This window comes from Pseudopodoces humilis, chromosome 9, assembly GCF_049639895.1.
Source record: "Pseudopodoces humilis isolate 2021_Gansu_Grassland_sample_001 chromosome 9, ASM4963989v1, whole genome shotgun sequence".
Taxonomy (NCBI): domain Eukaryota; kingdom Metazoa; phylum Chordata; class Aves; order Passeriformes; family Paridae; genus Pseudopodoces; species Pseudopodoces humilis.
In genome coordinates this window covers 36,320,685-36,346,536 of record NC_142208.1, presented here as the reverse complement: position 1 = coordinate 36,346,536, position 25,852 = coordinate 36,320,685, and the positions used below count along the sequence as shown (strand labels likewise).

General features: G+C 35.7%; 1 protein-coding gene across 2 annotated transcripts; it reads right to left on the bottom strand.

The window, feature by feature from the left end:
* Window positions 1–24,454, bottom strand: MSH4 (mutS homolog 4). Of its 2 annotated transcripts, XM_005528877.2 has the most exons (20): window positions 24,175–24,454; window positions 22,028–22,192; window positions 21,060–21,223; window positions 18,318–18,428; window positions 17,486–17,601; window positions 16,691–16,864; window positions 14,280–14,452; window positions 13,439–13,506; window positions 10,768–10,842; window positions 10,309–10,373; window positions 9,579–9,748; window positions 8,603–8,739; window positions 8,089–8,192; window positions 7,146–7,270; window positions 6,122–6,322; window positions 4,811–4,929; window positions 4,161–4,289; window positions 2,507–2,681; window positions 729–817; window positions 1–384 (listed from the first exon to the last, which is right to left on the bottom strand). In XM_005528877.2, exons 1-20 carry the CDS (start codon window positions 24,437–24,439, stop codon window positions 199–201), a joined length of 2,811 nt encoding a protein of 936 aa, XP_005528934.2. In that variant the 5' UTR covers window positions 24,440–24,454; the 3' UTR covers window positions 1–198. The 2 variants fall into 2 exon arrangements, with proteins under 2 accessions (XP_005528934.2, XP_087916077.1); XM_088059951.1 differs by lacking the exon at window positions 10,768–10,842.
* Window positions 24,455–25,852: the final 1,398 nt, after the last annotated feature.

The following is a 25,852-nucleotide window of genomic DNA, read 5'->3' as shown; positions in this document are numbered from 1 at the left end:
CAGAAGGCAAATGCTTTTATTCCAGGTATGTTGGGGGAGGGGGGGAACCCATAAAGGATATGGTCTTCCATTACTAAGTTTAGTTTAGGGTAAGAATTAAAATTATAACACCATGTGAAAAGACACTACTAATACTGTGGGAAAAAAACAGAACAATCTTGCAGTCATAAAAACTGGAACAACAGCCTAGGTTACACATTACTGATGCTCATCATTTTTTCTGGGTGTGGAACAACTGGCTTCATACTTTCTCTTCAGGGCTTTCAAATATACTCGCAAACTGTCAGGGTCCAGTCGAGAATTTCTCGCAGTCTGAACCAGTCTCATTGCTAACTGGTATGCAGCTCTCTGTCTCATCATCTCAGGAGTGCTTTTCTGCCCGTGCTGTTCTTAAAAACAGACATACATTAAAATATGAAATAAATGACAGTCTATTATAAAAATACAAGTATTAGCTATTTTCCAGCCTGTTTTTGATCTCACAGTTCTTGGTTTGCATACGAAAATTACATCCAATATTCCTTTACCCTAAGGGCCATTTTGTGCTGTCAGCTAACAGTGACTTTCAATATAATCTTTCAGAACTAGTTCCAGAAATACAAAGTTTAATGAAATCTGTTTTCATTAAAACAAAGGCAGTGCTTATCCAGTATCCTTTCAGAAATTGGAAATACATTTGAGTTGTATAAAAACTGTGAAATACAGAATTATAATTTTCTACTACATACCAAAATTTGTTTTGCAATGTGATTTGTGATTTCCTTTGCATCCAAAATTATGGATGATGGTAGGGAGGACACTTCTGCAGCTTTTAGTCCTAAATATATAAAACACAAATCAGGATTTTTTATGCCAATTTTATCATTACCTTCCATTTTATGTCTTCCAGAATTAACTTTGCCTGTTTTCCTAAGGGGTATAGAATTAATTATTATTTAAATAATTTTGGTATATTTTCTCTTTGTGTGGTTTTTTGTTTGTTTGTTTGTTTGTTTGTGGGTTTTTTTTGTTTTGGTTTTCTTGTTTGTTCTGTTTTGGATTTTTCTTTTGTTAATAAACAGTAAGGCTCGGAGAGTTACAAAATAAAATGTCTACTCTGTTTTAATGCTATCTCTGAAATACACCTCAACATCAAGTTACTGCTGGCAATGCTTTAAATGGGTAGAATGAGACATATTAGGGAGTTAAAAAGGAAAAAAAAATGGCACCATGATGTCAACAGCTTTCTCGGTTCAGTTTTTTAATTTGGCAGAAAATACAGAGGTTTTGCTAAGTGCACTCTCAATTATATCCAGACGTCCTGGTGGATATGGGTGTCATTTTTCAACTTCTTTGTTGCCAACAGCCAAACTTCCGGATACTCGGGGTAAGAAAGAGACAGAAATATTTTTTCCTGCTCTAACATGATTTTTTGACTTTTTCCTTTGTCTGTACCTCTGGAAAGTCTGTGGCATATTGGGTGGTTCAATATGGCAGGTTTAAAAATGAAAAAGGGTCACAAAGAGCCCTTGCACCCTTTCTTAGAATGTGACGTTGCTCAAGTAATGTAAGACCAAGACATGAAACACTGAGTTTCTAAAGGTCTCCTGTTCTCAGAGATTATTCTCTAAACAAACAATTCTTTGGAGTTAGTGGTGGTGTAGCATTTAAAATTGAGCTTGTGCTGCCGAAGTTAAACAACCTTATTCTGAAATTCTGATCAAGAAAAGTTTTAAGTCCTGTTACTTGAAGCTTAAGTGGAATATTTTCTTGTCTTCAGTTACCAATAGCTTGCAAAAGTCATGTGTACCTAATTACCTTTTGATTAAATGTTAATTAAATCAAGGAATCAACATCTGAGTCTAGTATTTGGAAACGTACGGATTTTTTTTAACTCTCTGTCGTTCACTCTTGTCTTTACTGACCCATAATTAATCAACCTATACAATCTACACTATAATTTAGTCTAAAGATGAAAGAGAATTAAATCCACTTTTCAGAGAACATTGATGCTTTTGTAGACCCACCCATAACTGTCTTAGCCTAATATACCATAAAATTCCTCTCCTTTTTTAAAGAAACTTGATTCCTTTTTGCTGATCAAAAAGGGCCAACCTGCTGTTGACCAGTCACATCACAGCTTATGGCAGAAACATCTTTATGTCTCTCCAGAACATTCATTCACTTCCCTAAGTGCAGACGAAATGAACTCTAGTAGCGTATGCTCAAAATGACTAACTCATTCAAACAGATATGAATCAAGGAGGTACCAACATCAGTAAGGTATTTTTTCCATTATGAAGTATCACATAAGTTCTTCATAAAACCCGAAACCACTATCTCACTACATGGTTACTTAAAACGTGCAATTATTTGGAACAAATTATAGCTCTGCAGATCTCTGTATCTCTCTGAGAGAGACACAAACTCAAACCTGTCATCAGAAAAAATACTGTTAGGTGCCTAATAACTGAAATAGTATCTCATGTAACTTCTGCCGACTGTAAGTCAGGGTGGAATCCGTTACCGTAGTTCTTTTCCTCTGTGTATCCTTTAGAAAGTGTGTAAGTGTAATCAATTTTCTCCTTATTTCCAGCACTGCTTCTCACATGTTGCACTTCAAAATGGTAGTTTTCCACGTTGGGATATAAAGCGTCTATATGACATAGTTCCAGGAAATGTGTAGCAAACAGTGTAAATGCCTAAATAAGGAAACAAGAAAGAAAATTTATTTTGGCAATGATCCAGAAATAAATTATAATAGATAAGAAAAATTAAATAATCTCACAGATGTCTGAGTTTTCCTCCGAAACACAGAAAAGCTGTCTTTACATTACTAAAGCAAACAAAAATCCTTAAGAGACATGTTCTACCACAGGCAAGTACATCTCTTCCAACTGGGGATTCTCCTGCTCATTTCTCAATAGAAGGAAAACAGTATCAGAAACAAAAGAAAATTGACAATGCTTACAAAATCTGACTGGTGTCAATTGGAATGATTGTCAAATGGTTGCTTAATTCTCTCAAGGAATTTTTTATCAAAAGTACAAGTGACAGAAAGTATCTGAGCTTCTCAAACCAAAAAACCCACAAAAATCCTCTCAATAAACTCTGAGGAGAAACAAACACCTGCACACTCAAAAGGTTTGTAACAGCCGCCTGAGGTTGATCACATACCTAGCAATAGAGGTGAAACTTGCAATCCATCTAAAATTATCTTCCACTTTTCTCAACAAGTTTCTAACCTCTGTGACCAATTTGTAAGTTGTGTGGAACTACCACTGTACTTTGAAAGGTAACCACCAGGTAAAGAGGTTTGCCTTTAACATTCAGGCATAAAGCAAAACTAAAACTAAACTAAATTAGCAAAACTAAACAGCCTGGGTTTTTATGTTTCTAGACAGAGCTACAACTTGCAAGCAAGTTGGAAAGATATGGTGACCAGTGTACTGGTTTTAGATGGACTAGAGTTAGTTTTCTTTGTATTAGCTTTTGTTGTGCTGTTTTGGACTCGTGACCAAGACAGTACTGATAACGTACCCATATTTTAGCCACTGCGGGGCAGCATTTGCACAGCATCAAGGGCTGTTCTGCTCCTCACCCTGCCCCACCAGCAAGCAGGCTGGGGGTGTTCATGGAGCTGGGAGGGGACACAGCTAGGATGGCTCACCAAAACTGACCCCAGGGAGATGTCAAACCATACTATACCACCACAATAAAAACTGTGAGGAGGAAGGAGGGACATTCAGCATTCTGGCAGCAGTCAGTGTGAGGAAATGGCATTGCAGGAAACAACTGAACATCTGCCTGCTGATAGGAAGCAGTGAAAGAATTCCTTATTTTGCTTCTGCCTATGGCTTTCCTTTAGTTACTAAAGTATCTTTATCTCAGCCCACAGGTTCTTGTACTTTTACCTTGCTGATCTCTCTCCCATCTCACTATGGGGAGCAAGCCAGCAGCTGGGTGGTGTTCAGCAGCCGACTGGGCTTAAATGACAACAACCAGCGAACAGAACTACAGCTTATGTCAGCATGTTTCCTATCACTGTAATTCTTAATGTTCACCGGTATTTAGCCACGAAATCTTTGCAAAACTGATATAAAATCACAAGAAAATACTGTATTTACTTTCAGGATGACAAAACAATTCTAAGCCTTAAATTTCTTTCAAAACAGAATTACCTTTAAGTTCAACAGATATTCACAGGCAGCATAACAAATGCCAATACCTTCTTCGGCACTGGTACCTCTGCCAAGTTCATCAATAATGATGAGTGATTTATCATTAGCGTTTTGTAGGATGTACGTTATCTAGAAAAATATTCAAAGTGTTATCATTCTTATAAATGTGGGTCTTTTAAAAAGGAATTTTTTATGTTATTCAGATGGAACATAATGCAGAAATTTAAAAAAAATCTCTTGAGATACAGCAGTTTTACCTTTGCAAAGCTTTCAAACAGCTGTCAATTCTAATCAAGCAAAGACTCACGCTACACCACTCTTTTCTACTGCACATATCGCTTACCCTCAAAATGGTATCAGTTTGTGAGAGGAAACTGAGAGAGCTTAGGCCCCTACAAATGATAATTTAAATTCTAAGCAAACGCAAAAATGTTGAAAATACTATCCAACAAAGCACTGATTTTTACTCACACTGGAATATCTTTCTATTTAAGAGATGCCTGGTTTTCTACAGTTTATCATAAAAGAGATGAAGGCTGAATTTTTGATTGTTTTTTGAAGTACACTCTTTCAGTGAAAATATACTAGTACAATTTCTAGTAGCTTAACAATAAAAATGGGCCTTGGACCTGGATAGCTGTATTTCATACCTCTTTCATTTCCTTCATGAATGTTGATGCATTTGTTTCAATATCATCATCCATACCTATTCTGGTAAAAATCTGCTCTGCGATTCGAAAAGAACAATACTCTGCTGGGACATAAGAACCTACAAAGCAAGCAAAACACAAGTTTCTCTCATCGCTCTGACATTTGCCTGAATATATCACTGGGAAAAAAAATTACTTTTACACTTGGCTTTTGTGAACAGCAGAGAATGCATCTTACTTGATAATGTTTTCTAAGATTACATTCTACCATTAATTTATAAGAAAAAAGTTATTATATAGATAGGATAATTAAAGAAGCTTATCAGTGAAACCAGTAGGAAATCATATGGCTGAAGCTGTTTGTCAGTCTAAAGGGATGAAGACAAAACAATGAACTCCAGGATTGTTTAACATTTCTGTGGTCACTAATTTACTAATCCCAAGAAACGCCAATTTCCCAAAATGAAGATTATGTTGCCTTTATCGGACTTCCAAGCATAGTAGTTTTACCAAACTGGAAAGAACAGGAACCTATTGCCAAAAACTTCACAGTCTGCTTTAATAATTTTAAACTCATGTTTTTGAGAGCAATTCTTCAAGAACTTGCAGTTATTGGGGACTGAACCCACAAATGCATGATGCATAAATTTTACTCTCCACTGCTAGGTAGCTTCATTCTATAGAGTTAGGTCTTTGACTTGTGCTACCAGACTTACTTTTAAGAAAAAAGTCATGAGGAATTCCTGAATACAGGAATGAGTCTCAGTTAGACTATTTACAAATAGTTGGTTTCCTTTTATGACTTTAGTACAGAACCTTGCAGTATTTATTACTACTCTTATTTGAAGTAGTTGATTATTTATCTATTAATTATACCTGTCTGGAAACATGTTTCTCTATGTAATTTAGGTATACTCAAGGTCACGTGTTTCTTTTGGATGACTAACACACGTGTCTGACCAACATACTGGAAGGACACTCACTATCCATCTAGCATAAGGTGCTAGATTGGGTTACAGTGCTCCAAAGAGCTAGGGCATACAACTGTGCTTCTCTGAAAACAGACTGGGGAGGCTTCAAGATACGCAGATGGGGCCCCGTAAATTTCCAATGGCAGATGAGAAACCTTACAGTGGCCTCTGTAAGTAACACAAGAGCTGGTAGAAGAAAATGGACTACAAATTACCTGTCAGTATTTTATTTGGATATAATGTTATTCTGGAAGCTAGATCATTCAACTTCATAAATATTTGTAACCAGGAAAAGAAAAGTTGCTGCAGAAGATGATTAATATTGTGCACTCCTACTCACCAATCTGAGCCATAATTTGACAGAGAGCAATCTGTTTCAGGTATGTTGATTTTCCACTCATATTTGGTCCCGTAATAATGACAAAATTGTTTCCCTCTGTCAGGTATGTGTTGTTAGACACAGGTTTTTCCATAGCTATCTTTTCAAGAATGGGATGCCAGCCCTGCTTGATTGCTAAAGTATCGGTAAATTCCGGACGAACTAAACAAGAATAAAAGATGAAAAACACTGAGGAGTTAGTGTGGGAACCTTTACATTATTAAATCAGTGTGCTTTGAAATAAAGTTAATTCTTCCAGAGCACAGCTCTTGGGAAGAATTACCAGCCACTTTCAGGTACAGATTCTGATTACCCTTCAATCCTTCATGATTTATGACTACAAAAAGGAACCCATAACTAAAACTTTATTTCTAAATTAATGTTCTGTGGTTTTGTTCCCTAGTAAGTAGAGACTCCAGTAATAAAAATGCAAAGAGCTTAAGTATTTTTATAAAGTACAAGGGTCGTGGACTCCTGTTACTCCTACCTATGCACACTGTATTTGCATGGTAAACAAGAAAGTAGCATTCCTTCTATTTTTGTTATATGTTACCATATTGATTATTTGGCAATATGGCATGCCTACAAAGATCCATTTGATGCTGCAACCATCTCTATGGATTTCTATCAGATTTTCTGTCAGGTTCAGTCTTTCCTGAACCGATTACACGTAGCACTAATGGAACAGCAAAAAGCATAAACAGAGAATGCCCATACACTTCATGCTTTTGAACAGAAAACACTTAAACTGTCTGTTTTGAGAGGAGTGACTGGAAAAGCTTGTGGCAGCTAGCTAGGCGAATTTAATTTTGATGAAGGGAAGCAGAAAGAACATCAGCATAGAATTGGCAAAGACAGACCAGAGATGCTCATCTGAAGACTAGTGAGACACAGAAAAAGAAACTGAACCAGACAAAACAGCCTGGGTATTCTCCATCAGAAAGGTCTCTATCTGGCCCATAACAGAATCAAAGAAGCAACCTACCATAATCAGAAAGAGTGCAGGCGTGGGCAAATGAAAGCAGCATATCCAGCATAGACACAATGTCGGACAGCTTGTATAGGCAATGGATGTGTTCATAAATCTCATTCAGTAGCTTACACACTATTCTGAAATAGGACACTGATTTAGCTGTTGCATGGCACATCCTGTCGCTTTATACAACTTACAGAAGTAAAGGAACCATAATTTCATACTGCATACATTAGGATAAAAGGTCACTCATAAAACGCAATTGTGTCTACCAGATGCAAGCAAATGTATAAATTTCTTCGAAGTAAATTAAAATCTTGTACCATCATCTCAGCTACAAGACACAACCTCGAATACCAACTGCTCATATGAAAGCTTCACACAGAGAATGAACTAAAAATATAGCTATGGAATCAAGTATGTTCTATAAACATGAGAAATACAACTTTAATTCCCTTAGACCCTCCTGTTAAAAAAACTGTACATGGCTGCTAGAAAGAATTTCCACTCAGCTGACAGGTAACATTACACTTACTAAGTTGTGAATCAGTGAGGAGAGCAACATGACATGCAGCAAGGACAAGAGACAGAAATAGACAGTTCTGCTCTAAATATAAGGAACTGACTGAAAGTAACAATTCTGCATTAGTGATGCAAAACTAATGCATTCATTGTGCCATTTTGCACAGATAACTCACCCCTAGAAATTTTACATGATGACCGCTTATTAATAAATGCTAACATGTTTGCCATCATGTTTAATACAATACACAGTTTATGTTGTTTTTTGGGTTTTTTTTTTGTCTCAGGAAGTATACTTGAACAGTGTTGCTTTAGACGATCTCTGTAAGTAGTCATTACTTAACATAAAGATAGCTTTAAAACCCCATGTAAATAGCTGATAATTGGAGAAAATAAACATACTTAGCAAATATTAGTTTTTAACAGGTCTTACAAGTAGGTCATGTGATATATTTCTCTCAGGGACTCCTGACATCTTTCATTCATTTTTATTAAATCTGCTGAAGTGAAGCTATATGTGTTTTTCATTTTCGTGATCTGTGGGGAATTGAAAACAACAATAAGAGCTTGCCTTATTATTGGAAGGAAAAACAGTTTCTAAAAACCAAATTCAGAACCATATGGGGAAACAAAAGTGAAAAAACATTGCCCAGTTTCATTTTTACCATATAATTTTTTAGGAAAACTGCATTTAAGATAACAATTAGCACGATATACAACTTTATTCTTACACAAAACATAATTGCATGTACTTGCACATTTTTGATTATATAACTGAATATAGGGTAGTTATAAACATCCCAGTTAAAACTTCATTTACTTCTAAATATCTTCACTGAAATTATTATTATTGTTGTTTACTGCATACTGTGTACATTATTAATGTATTATATATTGTAAATAAAGTATACAAATATATTATGTTAAAACATATTTTGTACAGATACCTTTGTAAATTCTGAAGGAAGCTGGCCATTAGGTAATGTTGAACAATCAGCATTCATCTGGATAAAAAATCCACGAGCGGAGCTGAAACTTGTTTTCATTGGTAGGCTGTACTTTTCTGCAAGTTGTGCTATCATACCTACGTACCATATACAAAGATTTAACCCAAATTATATACATTAATGTACATCCCCCCCACACACACACTTGTGCTGGTATGAAGATGGAAACTGCTAATGAAAGCTTTTAGAAATAAAAAAGCAGTACCATCTGTATCCTTCACTATGCATGAATGTGGGATTAGAATAAAACAGGAACTTCAAAATATATGACAGGTGCTAAAGTTTCTGATGCTTTTTTAGGTTTCCGACTATAGACTATATACTAAACTAAGATGAAAAAATTTATACTAAAAAATCAACAATTTATACTAAAAAAAGGAAATAAGTTTCAGAATAAACTGGGTTTTTTTCTTCTATTTTGACATAAACAGGAAGATTACTGAAATACAGTAATGCATGACATGCTAAAACTTCCTTTTGTTCGTATTTTCCAACTCTTAATACCTCAGCTAAAAGGCAGTCCACAGATAGATCAAGACTGCTTAAAATATAAAGAACAAATAACTCAGACATTTTAAATGAAGAAGCTCAACCAAGGATTTACATGTTTTATGCAGAATGTTTTAGGTGGAGTAATTCTGTTCCATTACTTCAACTTTTTTGCACTTTAAGAGGACAAGGACTAACAGAGCTTTGAATATAGAAATCACCATATAATTATTCAATTTTATTAAAATAAAACAGAGTTTTTATCCAGACGTGGAGAATCTCAGTTACCTATCAATGACAATAAATTCATATCAATACCAAATACTTTTTACATACAAGAAGGTTATAACACAATTGCATGGCTTCTATAGGTCAAGTGCAATGTATTTTAAACCCCAAATGAATACAAATTTTAGTTTAGAAATACCTGCTATGTCATCAACAATTTCTGTGTATGTTCTGCGAGCTATGTCAAGGAATTCATTGATGTTAGGCTTAACAGCGTAGCACTTCTGGGTCCTCATACTTAGACATCCTTTTGTGTATCTAGTATCATCATTAATTACAGTTGTAATCTTTTCAAGTATAATTCCAAATCTGCAACATCAGTGGTATTACTGATCAGATACATAATACTTCATGATTTTTTACTTGCAATATCATCCCCAAATTACAAGTAGCAGTAATAAGTAAGTGAAATAACTTTGAAACTTTCTACTATTAAAATAAAACTGGAAATTTCATTTCTATTTTCACCTCAGAATGAAGCATGACTATACCAAAGTCTGACTAAAAATACTGTTCACATCTTTGGGAGATATAAATTATTTCTCAAATACATATTTTTTTTCAAACATACAACACTTGATTTTTGCATTATTATGGATACTCTAGGAAGCCACTACTCTTGTCCTTTCAGAATTATTTCTAAGGGAATTGAGTTCAGCAACAACTCCACTATCACAGCTAGCTCTCTTGCTTTTGTCACTGCATTCATTAGCTGAAAATTAAATTTTCTGACAATTAAAATCAGCGTTAAGAAAAAGAACTGAGCTATACCCATAACTATAAACAAGTAAAGATGCAACATCTTTTTATCTTACAGGCACTTTTGAGATGAGAGTTTCTAAACAGTAGCTAAGTATTATGATAAATACCTTGTATCTTCAAGAGAATTGTAATAAGCCTTTAGCAGCTGTGCGTTACAGCTTCTTATAGCAGCCTGTTGAAGATAAAAATATGGACATGGCAGTTATTGCTTTTTGCAGCCTTTTTAAAGGACTGAATGTTTTCAGATTCAGTAAGGCTAATCAGCCAGAAACTGTGGGATCTGAGCAGGAGTTTCAGTTAAATGTTATATAATCAATTGTTCAGGTAATGGTAGGAATCCTGCTCTTTATAGACACAAATGAGTATTTCTGACCTATGTTAAGAAACAACGTACTATGTTGGCAGTATTGTGTTCTGTAATCATATTATTTTTTTACTTTATTGATCCCTTCTGATTTCAAATATTCTATGAAATTTAATAAACTACACTTCATAAAAATAAGGACAAAATGGTCTATACCTTATTAAAAAAAAACCCAACAAAACAACAAACAAAGACCACTTACTTTCAGTGGCTCCACAAGTTCTAAAGTATGCTTCAGGTAGATTAAATTAGTTATTTTTGATTCAGCAGTTTTAACCTGTTCAAAAATTTTTTGAATATTGGAGGCATTTGTATGTTCTAGAAAGTACTTAAGAACTAGTAGAATTCATATTCTTAACAGTAACAGGCTTATACATTTAATGGAAATTCCTGAAACGCTTCATAAGCTCACTTTGACAACTTTGTGTCTGCACAAAAAAATGCTAACCTAAATTTTACACCTCCTGCTGTGACAGTTTGTCCATCAGTAGTTAAGATTTCCTATGTTTGAACTGATAATGACTGAGTCTAAGAACACCCTGCTAGCCCAAACTGTGAAAACTTTTCATCTTCTATGTATACTTAACCCTATACAAGCTCTTCACAATTTAGACTTCTTCAAAGCAAATACATTATGCATTATGATGAAGCACACAACCTTTTTCCATTAATGCTGTTAAACACAACATTTTGGTTTGGTTGATTTCTCTTGGGTTAATATATGTACATCCTTAAACATCTGCTCATATGATAGTAGAAAATATCCAGTAACTATTTTAACATTTTTCTCACAATAATGACTGTTCTTCAAAATCTTTAATTCACAGAAACCCTCAACCTTCTTTGGTATGGGCTGTTAACACTCATGATAAAGAATTTTGCTGCTGACATTAGGGCACAGCATTTGCAGTACACATGCACTGTGCAACAGGATTTTAAGGAAATAACACAGATAAACAGATTGGACATGAACATAGAAGCATGACCCTATGTGAAATCTTACCTCATTCATATATAATATCTCTTTACTCTTAAGACTGAGAGCATCTCTTATCTTACTGTCATATAACGGTTGGTTTTTTTTTTGTAAAAAACACAACTAAACAGTGCTAAATGCATCTCCAAATAAATACAAGATTTAAATCCCCAGAAAGAATCAGAGATCAAAAGAACTGATGTGGTCATACATGAGAAAGTGGTAGTGGAATGGATCTTTGATTAATTAGTTGTTACAAGAATTTTAATTGGACTAGTGTTAAAAGTGAACCTCTGCATATGATACACTTAAGCCCAAAGGCAATAAATGATTTCAGCACTGACATGATTTTTCAAGTACCACATCTCAGCCAGACTGGATTGAGCACAGTTTTTGAAGTATAAGGCTTTTGTCCCTTGGAGTCCCCTTGAAGTGCCAGATGTTACTTATGTAATGGATACGAATGTTTTTTTTAAAAGACAATTAGTCCCTCTCAGAAACTTATGCTTTTTCCTAACTACTTTGTAACTGCATGACATAACCGGAAGAGAGAGCAGTTATTAAAAAAAAGTTGACCATTCCAAACTTATTTTTTAAAGTACAGGAATGGTCTGCCCGGGGAGGTGGTAGAGTCACCATCCCCGGATCTGTTTAAAAAAAGACTGGATGTGGCACTCGGTGCCATGTTTTAGTTGAGGTGTTAGGGCACAGGTTGGACTCGATGATGTTGGAGGTCTCTTCCAACCTAGTGATTTGGTGATTCTGTGTGATTGACAGCCTCCTTAGGATGAGAGAACACTCATGCTGCACATACCATTCAAACATTTAGTAACTGGAACCGTAGGCTTTCTAATGTGCATCTCATCTGCTGACTGGTTGAAGGCTTACAATGAAAATTTTTATGGAGAGTAGGAATGAAACATAATGATTTGCCTAATCTAGCATTTGATAAAAGCAAAGCACTTGAATAAGCGTATCTGTTGCATGAATAGTAAGCTCTGCTATACTGGAACCAGTCAACAGTGAAAACACTGCAGTAAAAGTGTTTGGTATACATGATGCTATGCACACATAAAAGCACCCTATGTGACCTTTTTAGTCATACAGATGAACTCATGAATTCATGTTACACATTTCTACAAGGAAAGCTGGGAGCAATAAACATTCTGGGTTTTGATTACGTCATTAAAGAGATTTATCTGCATTTATAACTGTCCTGTTTGAGTCTGTATCTGATTTCTTTAATTAGAATTAGACAAATCCTTTATCTAAGTAGGGAAATCAGCATGTGAGAAGACACTGAGAGGTGAAAGAGTTGTGGGTATCTAAGATGCTGGCACAAGCATAAACACAAGGAGTCATCAACCTCAGAAGCAGTGGCAGAAATATCCAACTCAAGTACAGTAGTCAAAAGTAACTTTTAACACCATGGTTTCAATATGTTTAGTGGAAACAAAGTTCAGTAACCTCAACCTCACCGTAGTTAATGTTGAGTCTGGTCTCAACCAAGATTCACTGGTGAACTACATGTATTTATTCCATTTTGATATTTGTATGACGTGTTAACATACAGACTGATATATGAAGCAAGATCCGAAGAAAAAATAATTTTGCTTTTAGACTTAACAGTCACTAGGACTGTAAGTCACTAAACATTTTCTCTTTCTATGCTGATGGGAAGAAAATTCCTCTCTCTCATCTGAGGAATGTTGAGTAAAATGTACACTTATGAAGAATAAAGGTGGGGAGTTGGTCTTTCATCAACCAGAGTTGATGAAAAGAGTAAACATTTTTGGAAGTACATTTTCATAACTTAAGATGAATTACAGACATCACATTTATATATTGTATGTTATAGACAGATAAATGATTTTCCAAGGTGTATTTTGAAACATACTGTATCCTGCTTTGGAATCTGTACCAAAACTGAAAGTAGTTGTTCTGTATCCAGGAACTTTGAGATAACTGTAAAATAAAAGTATACACATCTGAAATTAAACTGAAACTGTAAGAAGATGTATTTTCTTTGAAAGCACACAATTACTTAGCTATACTAATGCTGATCTTTTCCTTATATTCTATTGTCACAAATTATTTACAGGGTAAAAACTAGCTTAAAAACAGCTAATATCTGAATTATTTTGTTGTAACTATACTTACAACTTACTGTACCTAAGCATGCATTGATTATTGTATAGGTAGACATCTGTCAATTCAGAAATACTTTTTTTTTCTTAGACTTAACTGTATTTCTCCTGTGGCACAGATAAAGATTATATGATCCAGTTTTAGGTGGACTAATTCTAGTATTGTATTTTACCTTTCTTTAGACCATATGTTTTATGAAGTAACAGGAAAAAAATATTTATATGCAAGTATTACTTAACCAATGTGTTTGCTTTCTCATGTGTACATTACACATACTTGTATACATCAAACATAATGCATTCCCAGCCATAGAGATAAAGAGACAAACTCCAACTCCTTTAAAAAGCTGTTGGCTCACAGACTTCTATACACTTTATCACAGAAAGTCAACTTTTCTAAGCAAAATACTTGAGAGAAGTACCACTATGATAATACAGACTACCTCAAAAAATTAAGTGTTCACTATGTCACCTAACAAACCACTAAAAAATACTTTTCAAACATACCAAGTGGCACTACATACTTTCCTATATTAGAAAAAAATGTTTAGAAAGAAATATAGTATTAGGTGTTACAAAATAAACTATTACCTGCTTGAAGACCAAAAAAGAGCTCCTCATCCTGGAGTAATTCCTGAACACAGTCCAGTCTTGTGTTAATTGTTTCAGCATCAACTAGAGGTTCCAGGATATTGGATCTAAGTCTTCGACTTCCACCGGGAGTTTTAGTATAATTTAGAACACCAAGAAGTGTGTGACCATTCCTTTGAAAATAAAATAGATATGAAGAATACATACACCAAGAAAAAGAGATAGCAAGTGTCAGGAGACATTTACAGGCAAGAGTATCCTACAAATCTGAGGCATGTTTTGGCATACTTAGCATCTCCCTGTTTGATATGTATATTATATGAACTACAGCAGTTGAGGAAGCTAGGTAATTCAATGCAATTTAATATAATATTAGCTCTCAATTATATAAGTATAGAAATACATTTGTACTTAGTATTTTATTCATATTTTGTAGCAGCATTCCATTGCAACTGTGGTAAAGTTCACATTTTCCCCTTTCAATTAAACTAATTAAAAATGAACAAACCAACCCTACACAAGGAGGCAAATTATCAAGTTACAATCAGAGATCAAACACTAATCAGAACGATTTAGTTGAAATACATCTCTGAAAATAATTTTAATTACTTGGAAGTCAAAAATAAATAATTTTTGGTTTTATTCTTTTAAAGAACATATTTCAGTCAATACAGGAGCTAAACAACATGCTTACAATTTGTAAGTATTATTTTCATCTTTATGGCTTTTACATGTTACATATCCCAGGGTTTCACACTTAACGGTGATTGCATAGGTGTAGAATAAGCCATCTATAATATTTACACCTACTACACAGTTAAACAGTTTTAGAAACCTGAAATCTTCTATGCTATTGGCCGAAAGAAGACTCATGAAATAACAGGGCCGTAATAGCACACTGATTTAAACCAGAACTCAAATAGGAAGAAACCTGATACAAACACACAAAACAAACACTATGAAGACAGAAAGGTAGGTAGGTAGACAGACAGATGGAGTGAGCAGAAACACCCTGAAATACCATGGTATAAAAAAGCAATAGTCAGGAAAATAAAAATAAAAAAATAAAAAATAATTTAAAAAAAAAAAAAAAGGAAATTCAAACCCAGTTGTATTCAGGGTTGTTTGGATTTTTTTGCATTTACTGTATGATGTAACCCCTGACAGCACTTAAGTGGAACTCTACATTTGGGAGAGTATATACAGTGCATATCTTTAGGCACCTGAGGACTTATTTCCCTGCACAGTTAAATGAAGCAAGGCAAGTCCCTCCAGAATTAAGACTAGCACACAAATTTGACTTAGTTATTTCTTGTGTGTGCCTGTGCTATTAACTTTTACCTGCTGATACCTAATACAAATATATCTAACCAGGCTCCAAGATATCAAGTGTCAGGAGACACTTACAGGCAAATTAGTAAGATTAGTAAGATCTATGTAACAAAAATAGCTATGTTTGGCTGATTCAAACTTGCCAATGGATCAGCAAAAATTCTGCAACAATAATGTTAAAAAAAAAACCCGGAGAAACTTCAAGCAGTTTACTGTTGCTCAGCTGAGCAACAGTAACCACCTTCCTCTCAAAACCCGCTGTGAAATTAGGAAAAGAAAAATATTTTTTCAGAAAAATATCGCTACAAAAGTACCTTCTTATGTAAGGCATTTTGTGGTTCTATTGCATCTCCCCAAGCAGAAAGGTCTTATGAACAGTACTTGGAGAGTGAGGAATTTCCAGGCTCCCCTTTTTATATCAGTGTGATTAAGTGGACATCCAAACAGAGGTAGATCTCAGAACCTGACAGGCAGCAAAACACGAGTTCCAAGTGTTTTTCTTGCTAACCATAAGTCTAACAGTCTGGAGAAGGTAAGCCTTGAAGTTTCATCTACCTATGAGGCAACTACCGACAAAGGAAGTGCTCCAAGCATTGATCTCAGTGTGGAAAACTACCATGCAATCAAGTACCACACTGCACATCCCCATCATTACAGAAATTACTCTCTTTCCCACTATTAGATCTAAAAAAACTTCTCAAGGCTGAAGCATGTATCTTCTGTAAAATGAGTAAAACGTAGGCATTTTAATCCAACATAAGAATCTTGAAGAAATAGTGCCTCTTTCATTTCATATTCTGTGAAATTTTGCATAAATAAAATTTTCAAGTCTGAATAAAACACACACATCAATGTAAAGATGATTATGCATTCTCTCCTTCTATGATTCACTTCAGGATTTCCTGTGCTAGAAATACGGTGCTGAATTGTAATGCAGTTCTCTGTCAAAATATTTTTTTTTTAGAATCTGTGAATGGTTCTGTCATATAGAAATAATGGTCAACTCTCTGACACAAATGTCAAAGAAACTTAGTCAAATCCATTTTTATAAAAACATAAATTGGAAAAACTATTCTTACCGAGAATCTCTGTTATTAATCACTAGTTCAAGATTTTGTGCTGATGATGAATCTATCATAGCTGTTTTCTCACTCCCCTGGAAACGCACCTTGAGTGATTTAGGAGCATAAACGGCGTTTTGAATAAATTCAACATATTTTAGCAAAGCTGCAGCAGCTGCAAGACAGTAATACCTTGGAAAGAAACAATATTTCATGAATGTCGAATACTGCTATTGAAATACCACAGAAATAGTGCACTACAGAAATAGCATTCACACTATTGTGGGTTTGGCCACTACTGTGGTTGATAGCACTGAAAAAGCAGTATATTTCAAACATGCACGAACCCATGTCTAGCAAACATATACTCCTGCAAATCAAATATTTATAAACGTTTGAGTCTCTGTACACTTGACAGTCTACACTATATTGCTGATATAGTGAACATATGTATTTCAACAGACACATGTGACTTGAAGACCCTGGTCACCAAATACCAACACTTAAAATTGCTGATACATCAAAAATGCTTGCTGAGGCCAGAAAGACAGGCTCTTGAAAGGTATCTTTAAGGAAAGAATGAAAAAGGCGAAGTGGAAAGCTGTGAAAACTCAAAAAACCCACCCAACTATGTAACAGGCTTTCTATTGACATTTCTAGATATATCAGAAACACTGGAGGGCAAAATAAAAAGATAGATGTTATGATTTTCTAACTTTTGCAACATGACACAGACATACGCAATGAGTACATAAAAATGATTTTGTTAAAAACTTATCTGGACACAGTATGCTTTTCCTTATTTAAACACACTTTGATTGGACTTCCATGAAAATGGTGCTAAATTCAGATGCACACAATTGTTCTATGTACTCCAAACCCTTTGTTTCATTGAAGTATTTTCTCTGGACAGTTGTAAAAGTCACATTCTGTGAAGATGGGGATGAAAGAAACTAGTTTTTAAAGTTACATCAGAGAGACTTCCATATTTTTCTAGTGATACATGTTTCCAAGAAATCTATCAACTGATTCTGCAGTCTGTCTTCATAGAAGTATTCATTCTAGCTTACTAGCACAAGCAGGTCAATGTAACTGAAGGTGTGTGATGCACATGAGATTTATGTGAGAAAAAGAGGAGAGAGATCAGGAAGCAGAAGAGCACTCATGAAGAAGCCATCAGCTATCTAGGCATGAAACAATTCACGTAGTAATTAATAGTTTCTTTAAAGGTTCTGAGGCTTTAATACTCATAAATTACTTATACTAGGTAATCTCATCCTCTTTTACCCTCACAGTGCTCCTTTTTCTTTTCTATGATACATCAGCCCCATTGATTTATCAGGTTGAGAGAACAAGGCAGAAGCAAAGGATTCGGTATTACTCAAATTACCCAATGCCACAAATCAAAAACTTTCAGCTTTCATCAGCAACATATCTATCTCTGTAACTGTCAGTATTAGAAGCAGCAGCATGGGAGCTGCATTTAGTTTATTCACTACCATTCTAAAATTAGACCTGAAAATCATAGAAAACAAAATCTGCCTGCACTTAAGATCTTAAAAGTTATATAAAACTCTCAAATCAACCATCGTATAAAAGTGATCAACAAGAACTCTAAAACATTGAATGAAATTTTAGATCTTACCTTGAAATGCTCCATTATGAGACTGAACAATTTGGTTGTATTCCCTGCATCACATGCAGTGTTTGACATTATTATTTCTAGTGGTGTTAAAATCTTGAGTTTAGTAATAACCTGAACAAAACATTCAAAATAATTCAATAAAAAAAATATATATAATCTAAAATATTTAGACAATAATGAACAGCAGTAAGAAAATACAGAACCCTTGTATTTTAGAATCAGTTCGAATTCCAAATTTTCTACTGACTTCTACAATAATGAGTCAAATTCATATGTATCTGAGAATACACAAAACTAAATTAAAAACAAACAAAATTGAGAGTTTATCCCCTGTTATTTGAACACAGAATCATGCTTGCCGTTGAAGCAAGAGATTAATATCCAAAACTATATTCCATGGCTATGATAGGGGAGAAGGACTTATTTCAACAGATGGCAGCTTTCTGGCCTTGCAGCTGGAAGGTTAATGGTGCTCTGGACGATGAAGAAATGCAACATGTCTGAAGACTACTAATCTTTGGATTGAGACTAGTTTTTAATTTTGTTTTAACCTCCTCTAGTAACATTTATCTCAGTATTAACACGGCTAAAAATGTGCATATTTTACCAGCTTTACATTATGCACACCCCCTGTACAGATTTATTAGTAGACTATATGCTCTTCTACTGTATAAGAAAGGACTAAACATCATGCATTTATGTTCATTTATACCAGCATTTACAAATTCTCAAGGGAGAAACATGAAAAACCAGACAATATTTTAACTGCTTAGAAGTTAAGACATGCAAGAAGGAACAGATGATGTCCCAATGAAAAGGTAAACAAGCATAAAAAAAATACACAAAATAAATCATCTTAGGGCATTTGGGGTGGGAAGGCTGTCACTGCCTTTCATATCTGCTAGCCACTAGGAAATTTTTTTCCAGTGGCATCACAAGAACATCTTGAAGAACTTAAAGAACACATGAAAACTTTCCTGAATTTATTTGCAGAACATTCAAAACCAAAAGTATGCACAAGAAAATACAGTAGGCTGGATACCAATCACTAGGCAAAGCATGGATTCTGAGAGTGTAAGAAAACAGCTGATCAGCAGATAAGACAGAATTGTTGAAAGAAATAAGATGAATGTGTCTTTACGAACAGATTGTGTGTATCTGCTCGCAGATAGGCTCAGACACTTGTAGACAAGGAAGTAACGGGACAAATCCTCAATTTCTAAAAATGTTACTAACTGACGTGGACTGCTGCTTAGCCAAGGTCATACTCAACTCCTGAACTTCAAGAAGAACGAAGATTATTTAATAGAGTTATGAATATTAACTTCCCCACCCAGGACAGACTTAAAGCCGATTTTAATGGTCATGCATCATCTGTTGTACCGGGGGGAACACATTAAGGGGCACATTTAGCAGGCAGATTAGGATGTCTGTACCTCCCAAGCACCTCAGCCAATAGGGAATAGGCAAAGGTTCTGCAGCTGGATAAAAAGGGTATTTTTAGATTTTATTGGGATAAAAAGGAGGCTGCAGTCCTCCGACAATTTGAGGGACTCCATGGGGAAATGCCCCATGGCCTCTCCCTTTGCTCAAGAATAAAAGGTACAGGACTCCTCTGTCTCCTCCATGCACATAAACTTCTGGCAACATGAATTTTTTCACACATTGTTAAAGGTGTGACAGATTAAGGCAAGAAATTGGGCTGTTAGGACATTTTCCACATTAGGGGAAAAGTAGTTGTACAGTAGCATCTCTTTTTTGGACTGGATGGTGAATGCAATATCACGTATGAGCACAGAAGGAAGAACTCAGTAATCTAAATGGAAAATTAGGAACATATGTGTACAAATAAAAATGCCAGCTTTTATAATGGTAAGGCAGGAAAACAATAAACAATCATATTTAAAACTGACCATGGCCTGAGAAACAGTTATAAAGGATGTTCAATATGGAGCTATGTGTGTTGAGACCAGAACAGCCTTTAAAAGCACTAATGCTTAAAAATAAAACAAAACAAAGAAATCCATTATACAACATTGTACATTATACAACTGTAATGTACAACAATGCTGTATAACGTACATTGTACAATGACATCATACAACACCTGTTTTATTAAACAGATTTGATGGTTGTTTACATCCTGTATCAGAGCTACTTACTGTCCTAATAGAGCTTTTGTTTCTTTAAATATTGTAAAGCTGCTAAAAGCCATGTTATTTTCTAGCATTCGTAACTACAACAAAACTACAAAATGAGATGTTTCAGTAATGTTGCTGCTGCATAACCTAGAGATTACTCCCCAAATTAATGTAGAATATGCAGTGCTGGCTGTAAATTGAGTGAATTTCATTTCAAACTGAGATGGAACATTTATGCAGCCAACAGTGGAACTATAATTATCCCCCACACACATTTATGCAGTTCTCAGAGTTGCTTTGCCGGATGAGGAATACTTGCAAGTTCTACCACCATATGTTGTCCAATGCTCTTCAAAATGAGGCATCTCAGTCACAAAAACAATGTATTTTGCAGAAGGCTTTTTTCTTTTGAAAAACATTCTTTCCTCTTTAACATCTGAGGCACAGTAAGGAAAAGAGCAGGCTTTTCAACACCACATATTTTCTAGAACTTGTTACTTCCACTTTTGAGAAATCTTTTCCACAAACTAGAAATTTAATTTCCCATTAGTCACAAACTTTTTTCAAGAAAGTAAGTCACAATAATTAACCCATAAAATACCTTGGCATAAGTTGTATTGTCTGCAAATTGTGATAGTATAATCTCAGGATTTTTTAAATCTATACTGGCCATTCCTACTTCACCTCTGGCAAGGCCTCTTCCTTCTACTACAGCTACAATAACCGATGCAACAGTATGAGCAGAAACTGCAGATGAGGATGTAACTGTAAGACAGTCATATATATTCAGTTACATTCAATACAAACCAATAAAAGATTGATCAAGGAGCATCACAAACAATAGAGCAAGGGTAAAAAAATACACAGATGAAAGAATCATTATCAGTTCAGTCTTTAAGAATCCTAAAGACTGAACTGAAAATGATCAGTCAGACTGTGAAAAAAGTAACTTTAAATCTCATTACTTCTGCATTACCAGAGCACATATGACACATATAGCATGACACAAGGCATCATTACCCTATAACACCATTTTGCTCATACAAAGCACTGCAAAGTGTACCATCAGCTACCGTCAAAGTGTTCTGAAGAGCTAGTGTTCTACACCTCTGAACGTACCAACAAAAAATACAAAACAGTTGCTTCAAGAAACTTGAGAATTATGTTATATATGATTTCCAATGCATTACAAGCCTAAAAATAAGCTCTGATTAGAGATGTGCATGAATTTGGGCTCTTTCGTGATCACACTGCATGTCCATATGGCCACAAATGTAAGTTGATTTTGGACAATTTGAAAAAACTCTGAATTCTAACTACACTGATAATCCATACATGAATGCAAAGTAAGCAGCAAGAGGATGCAATACCAAAACATCTACTCAGTATGTAAAGTAGTATTTTTTGGTTGGTGTATTGCTCCTTGGCAGCATCCTCTATAGAACAATACACATTGTGTTTTGAGTTTATTTTAGTATCCTAACATATCACATTAAAAATTAAACTGTCTCATAAAATAACATCAGAAATGTAAGTTGGACTGTTTCCTCTAAGAGCTGTTAATCTTACCCGAATAACCCATAAGAGGAGTATGGCTTCTGCAACCAGATCTACCAGAAGAGAGAGGTGTTTTTCCTATACATGTGCTATTCAGGCCTCGCATAGAAGAGGAACTCGTGAGATTCAATGTATTAGCATTTTCTACACAAGAACTTTTGTCCCCAAAATATGATTCTGAGGGGAGAGAGAAATAAGAAAATTATTAAAACAGCCACAAATTTTTGTTCAGAAAGCAATATACAAAAAAAACCAGCTTACAAAACTTCATTTTTTATTAGCATAGAGATTTCCAAACAAAATGTCATTCTATGAAAGCTCTCCAGAGTATAAAATGAAATAAAAGTCAGACTGCTTTGAAAACAACCTTGCATTAATATGATTTTTTTCAACAAAAAGATTACCTAGAGTAACAATAAAAAAATTTATTTACATTGTTGAACTGAAATAATACAACAGAAGTCATTTTACTACGTATCATTTCAGATTCTAATGAATTCTAGATTTATGAAAGAATGCTATAAATCAACTTTATCTCACATTTGCCCATTTAAAAATCATTACCTAAAACTGTACACATGCTTATGAAAATCTTTTTTTAAAAGCTGAGCATTTCTTTTAAAAAACAGGGCAATAAAAGTTAACAAAGAACCACTTGGGAATGATAACCCTTTGAGTTTATGGGAATCAACTCTCAGAAAACATACAGTAATCTGGAATGTATTTGTTAGCAGCATCTCCTTTTACACACATATTTAAGATCAACATACGTTTTTAAGTCCTGCAAAATATCTTTGTCTCAGAACACTTTTAAGTTCCAATAAATTATTTAAGTAATTTACTCGTTTTTTATTCTCTTGAGATGACTGAAGACATCCTTAGACTAGTTTAGATAACTGCTTTTTAAGATTAAAAAAATTAATGAAAAGATAAACAGCAGATGCACTTAAAAAACTCCAGGTGTTATAAAACACACAAACACAAATGTTTCTGTTTCTTATATTATAGTAAAAACTGACACACAAGACAAAATACTTAAGCATTGTTTTTAGATGATCAATTAACTGCATGATTCTTTACCAAGGTTGGCTGGTACAAAAATATCTACAGTACTGGGGCTCTGGGGCTTGTTTGGATTTTTTGGAGGGTGAGGTGGGATTTTCTTTGTGTTTGGTTGGGAGTTTTTTTAACCTTAAAACTGTGACAAGGGATAAAAATATTAGCTCAGACTCTTTGCTTGGAGACTTTTTTAAGAGTGGACACACCAGCATCGCAATGCATACCGGTAACTTTTTTAAAATAGCGTTCACTTAGATTTTGGTCTAAATTCATTCAGAATTTTGACAGAAGAGACTTCCTGTAGAAGGTACCAAATCTGGCATAACAGAGGAAAAACAGTAATTTCAAAGACCAATGAACCAAACCATACACAGGTATTTCTCAAACCCAACATTTAAGTCATGCCCTATTTAAATTAACCTTCTGTTTGGGTATCTTTTAGGATTCCTCATTAATCATATATATTACCCAAACCCATTTTACCTAATTTCCAATTTGTACATAATGGAGATACATGCACATCAGAATTCATTGCAACAATTGTTAAAATAATTTCCAATTCTTTTCATAGTTACGTCTGAAAACACCACAATTTTAACTTTTTTTGCTGCCTGCCAAGATACAAACTTTGCTAGTCGATTTTTGTAAAGGATGGCAAATAGCAGTATTGCATTGTAGGAGCACAACGTTCTTACCACACATTGAGACCGACAGGCACTTAAAACTATTTCAAAGGCCAGGCAAAAAAATAAAAACAAAACCAAAAAAACAACAACAACCAAACAACCAACAAATCAAACACAAACCCGAAACTCATAACCGATGTTTCGGTTCTCTCCTGTAAAGCGAACACTATTGCAGCAACTCAAACACGTTTATTGATCCCACCAGAGAACTCAGCTACTACTATCTAAAGAAAAGAAAGAGATTTCTTTAAAGAAGTGCAAGGAACGATTTCCATTGCTCTGGCCGGCTACGAGGGCTAGTTGGTGCTACCCCACCTCAGTAGGCACCGCTTTTAACAGCTCTTTCGGAACCCGACCCGACCAAAGAGAGCAGGAGGGTAAAGAGACAGATAAAGGCCCCGGCAGAGAGCGTACCTCCCCTTTCGGAAACAGCCGGCTTCCCCGCGCTGCTCCCGGCGGCCCGGCCGGTTGCGAGGCCTTCCCCGCTGGAGCCTGCCGGCCGTGCCCCGCCGCTGGAGGCGGCCCCGGTGCTCTTCGAGCTGTGCGGCGTCTGAAGAAGCCCCAAGGTGTAACGGGGCGTCTGCTCCGCCCGCCCGCCCACGCCTGGCGTGGAAGAGCCGCGGCCCGGGTAAGATTCCGAGGTGGCCGAGGCGGCCGCCCGCTCGCCCACGCCCGCCATGGTGCGTCCCCTCAGCATCGGGCCGGCCCGCGCGGCCCCGCGCCCACCCCTGGTAATGGCGGCACCCGGCCCGGCTGTTGGGGCGCCCGCCTGGGGCCCACCCCCCACACTCCGGCCCTGTTGGTAAAAGTTGTCGACCTGCAGCTTTAAATGATACAGTACTCAGAGCTGCTGGCCCTGCAAGGGGTATCGTTATGAATACGCAAGGGCCACAGGAACGCAAGGAAAGTGCTTGCTCTGCTCTTTAAAGCAGGAGTAACTGCATTTAAACGTAATTTACCCCGCATTGATACTTCACCATTCAGACTGTCTTAGCAGGACCTTCAGCACGTTTTCTTCCTGCTCAGGAGTTTGGAGACAGAAAGATCCCTGAAATAGTCATAAAGCTTGTTTACCTCTGTAGTTGTCTTAAACACGTGCTTGCAATAGTGTTTTAGAATACTAACACTGCATTGTATATTAGCATCATGTAACATACACCACTAAAATGTTTCAATTCACATTTTGACTAGGCACAATTTTGTCTCTGGCACTAAATATACCTGCATCATAAAACACTCCATATACTCACACCTTTTTAACCTGCAATCTTATAAGATCTTTAGAAATCACAGCTGACTTAGGAAATTACATTGACCAAACTTTCATCAGAGAACTCCAATAATATTAACAGGATTTCAATCGAAAGTGAAATGTTCTACACTGCTATGCAATATCACCCACATATTAATTCCCAAGCTGTCTCAGTCTGTAAGAGACCAGAAACTCTGAAGATGATCCCATTTTGCTACAGAACATGGAAAAATAGCAACTTTCTATCTACTAAACAGTGCTTTCCTGGGCAAAAAGAAGAGCACTTGCAAAGGAAACCATAATGGAAAAAAAAAAAATTAGAGTTTTTGGTTAACCTTTAGAGTTAAATAAAACCTGATCAGTGCTCTCATTCCCTCACACTCAACACAAAGTATTTTCTGTAAGGTTTTTTATTGTAACTTTTTTGCAAACCTTGAAAAATAAAATTCCAGGCTTTGACCAAAGAATTCATCAGGCAAGCAGGCAGTTAAAAGTAGTAAGTTTTTACCTTATCTAAAAACCTGTAGGCTTTAAAAATTCGTTAGAAATGCTTGAGCATTCCAATTCATTTGGTTTTTGAAATTCATGACAAGTAAAGGTCTGTCAAATACTGACTTTGTCCAGTTCTAGCTTACTCTACACTAATACAGCTAAAAGAACCTAGATATTGAGCCCCACCTGTAAAAGCCAAGGCACATTCAAGACCCAGCCCACTCCACTACCACACAAACTACTCCCTGAAGGCCAGAGCCTGGTGCCCACAAAAGTCAATGAAGATAACTGTGCCAGCTGTCTGCAGCCCAAAGATGAATTTTATGGTCTTTGCCCAAATTATCTAGA

Coding starts and splice junctions, on each gene's coding strand:
- MSH4 (XM_005528877.2), bottom strand. CDS start 24,439: ATGGCGGGCGTGGGCGAGCGGGCGGCCGCCTCGGCCACCTCGGAATCT. Junction 8,740..9,578: donor AATTGTTGATGACATAGCAG/GTATTTCTAAAC, acceptor TATGGTACGTAG/GTATGATAGCACAACTTGCA. Junction 385..728: donor ACATTGCAAAACAAATTTTG/GTATGTAGTAGA, acceptor TTTTAAGAACAG/CACGGGCAGAAAAGCACTCC.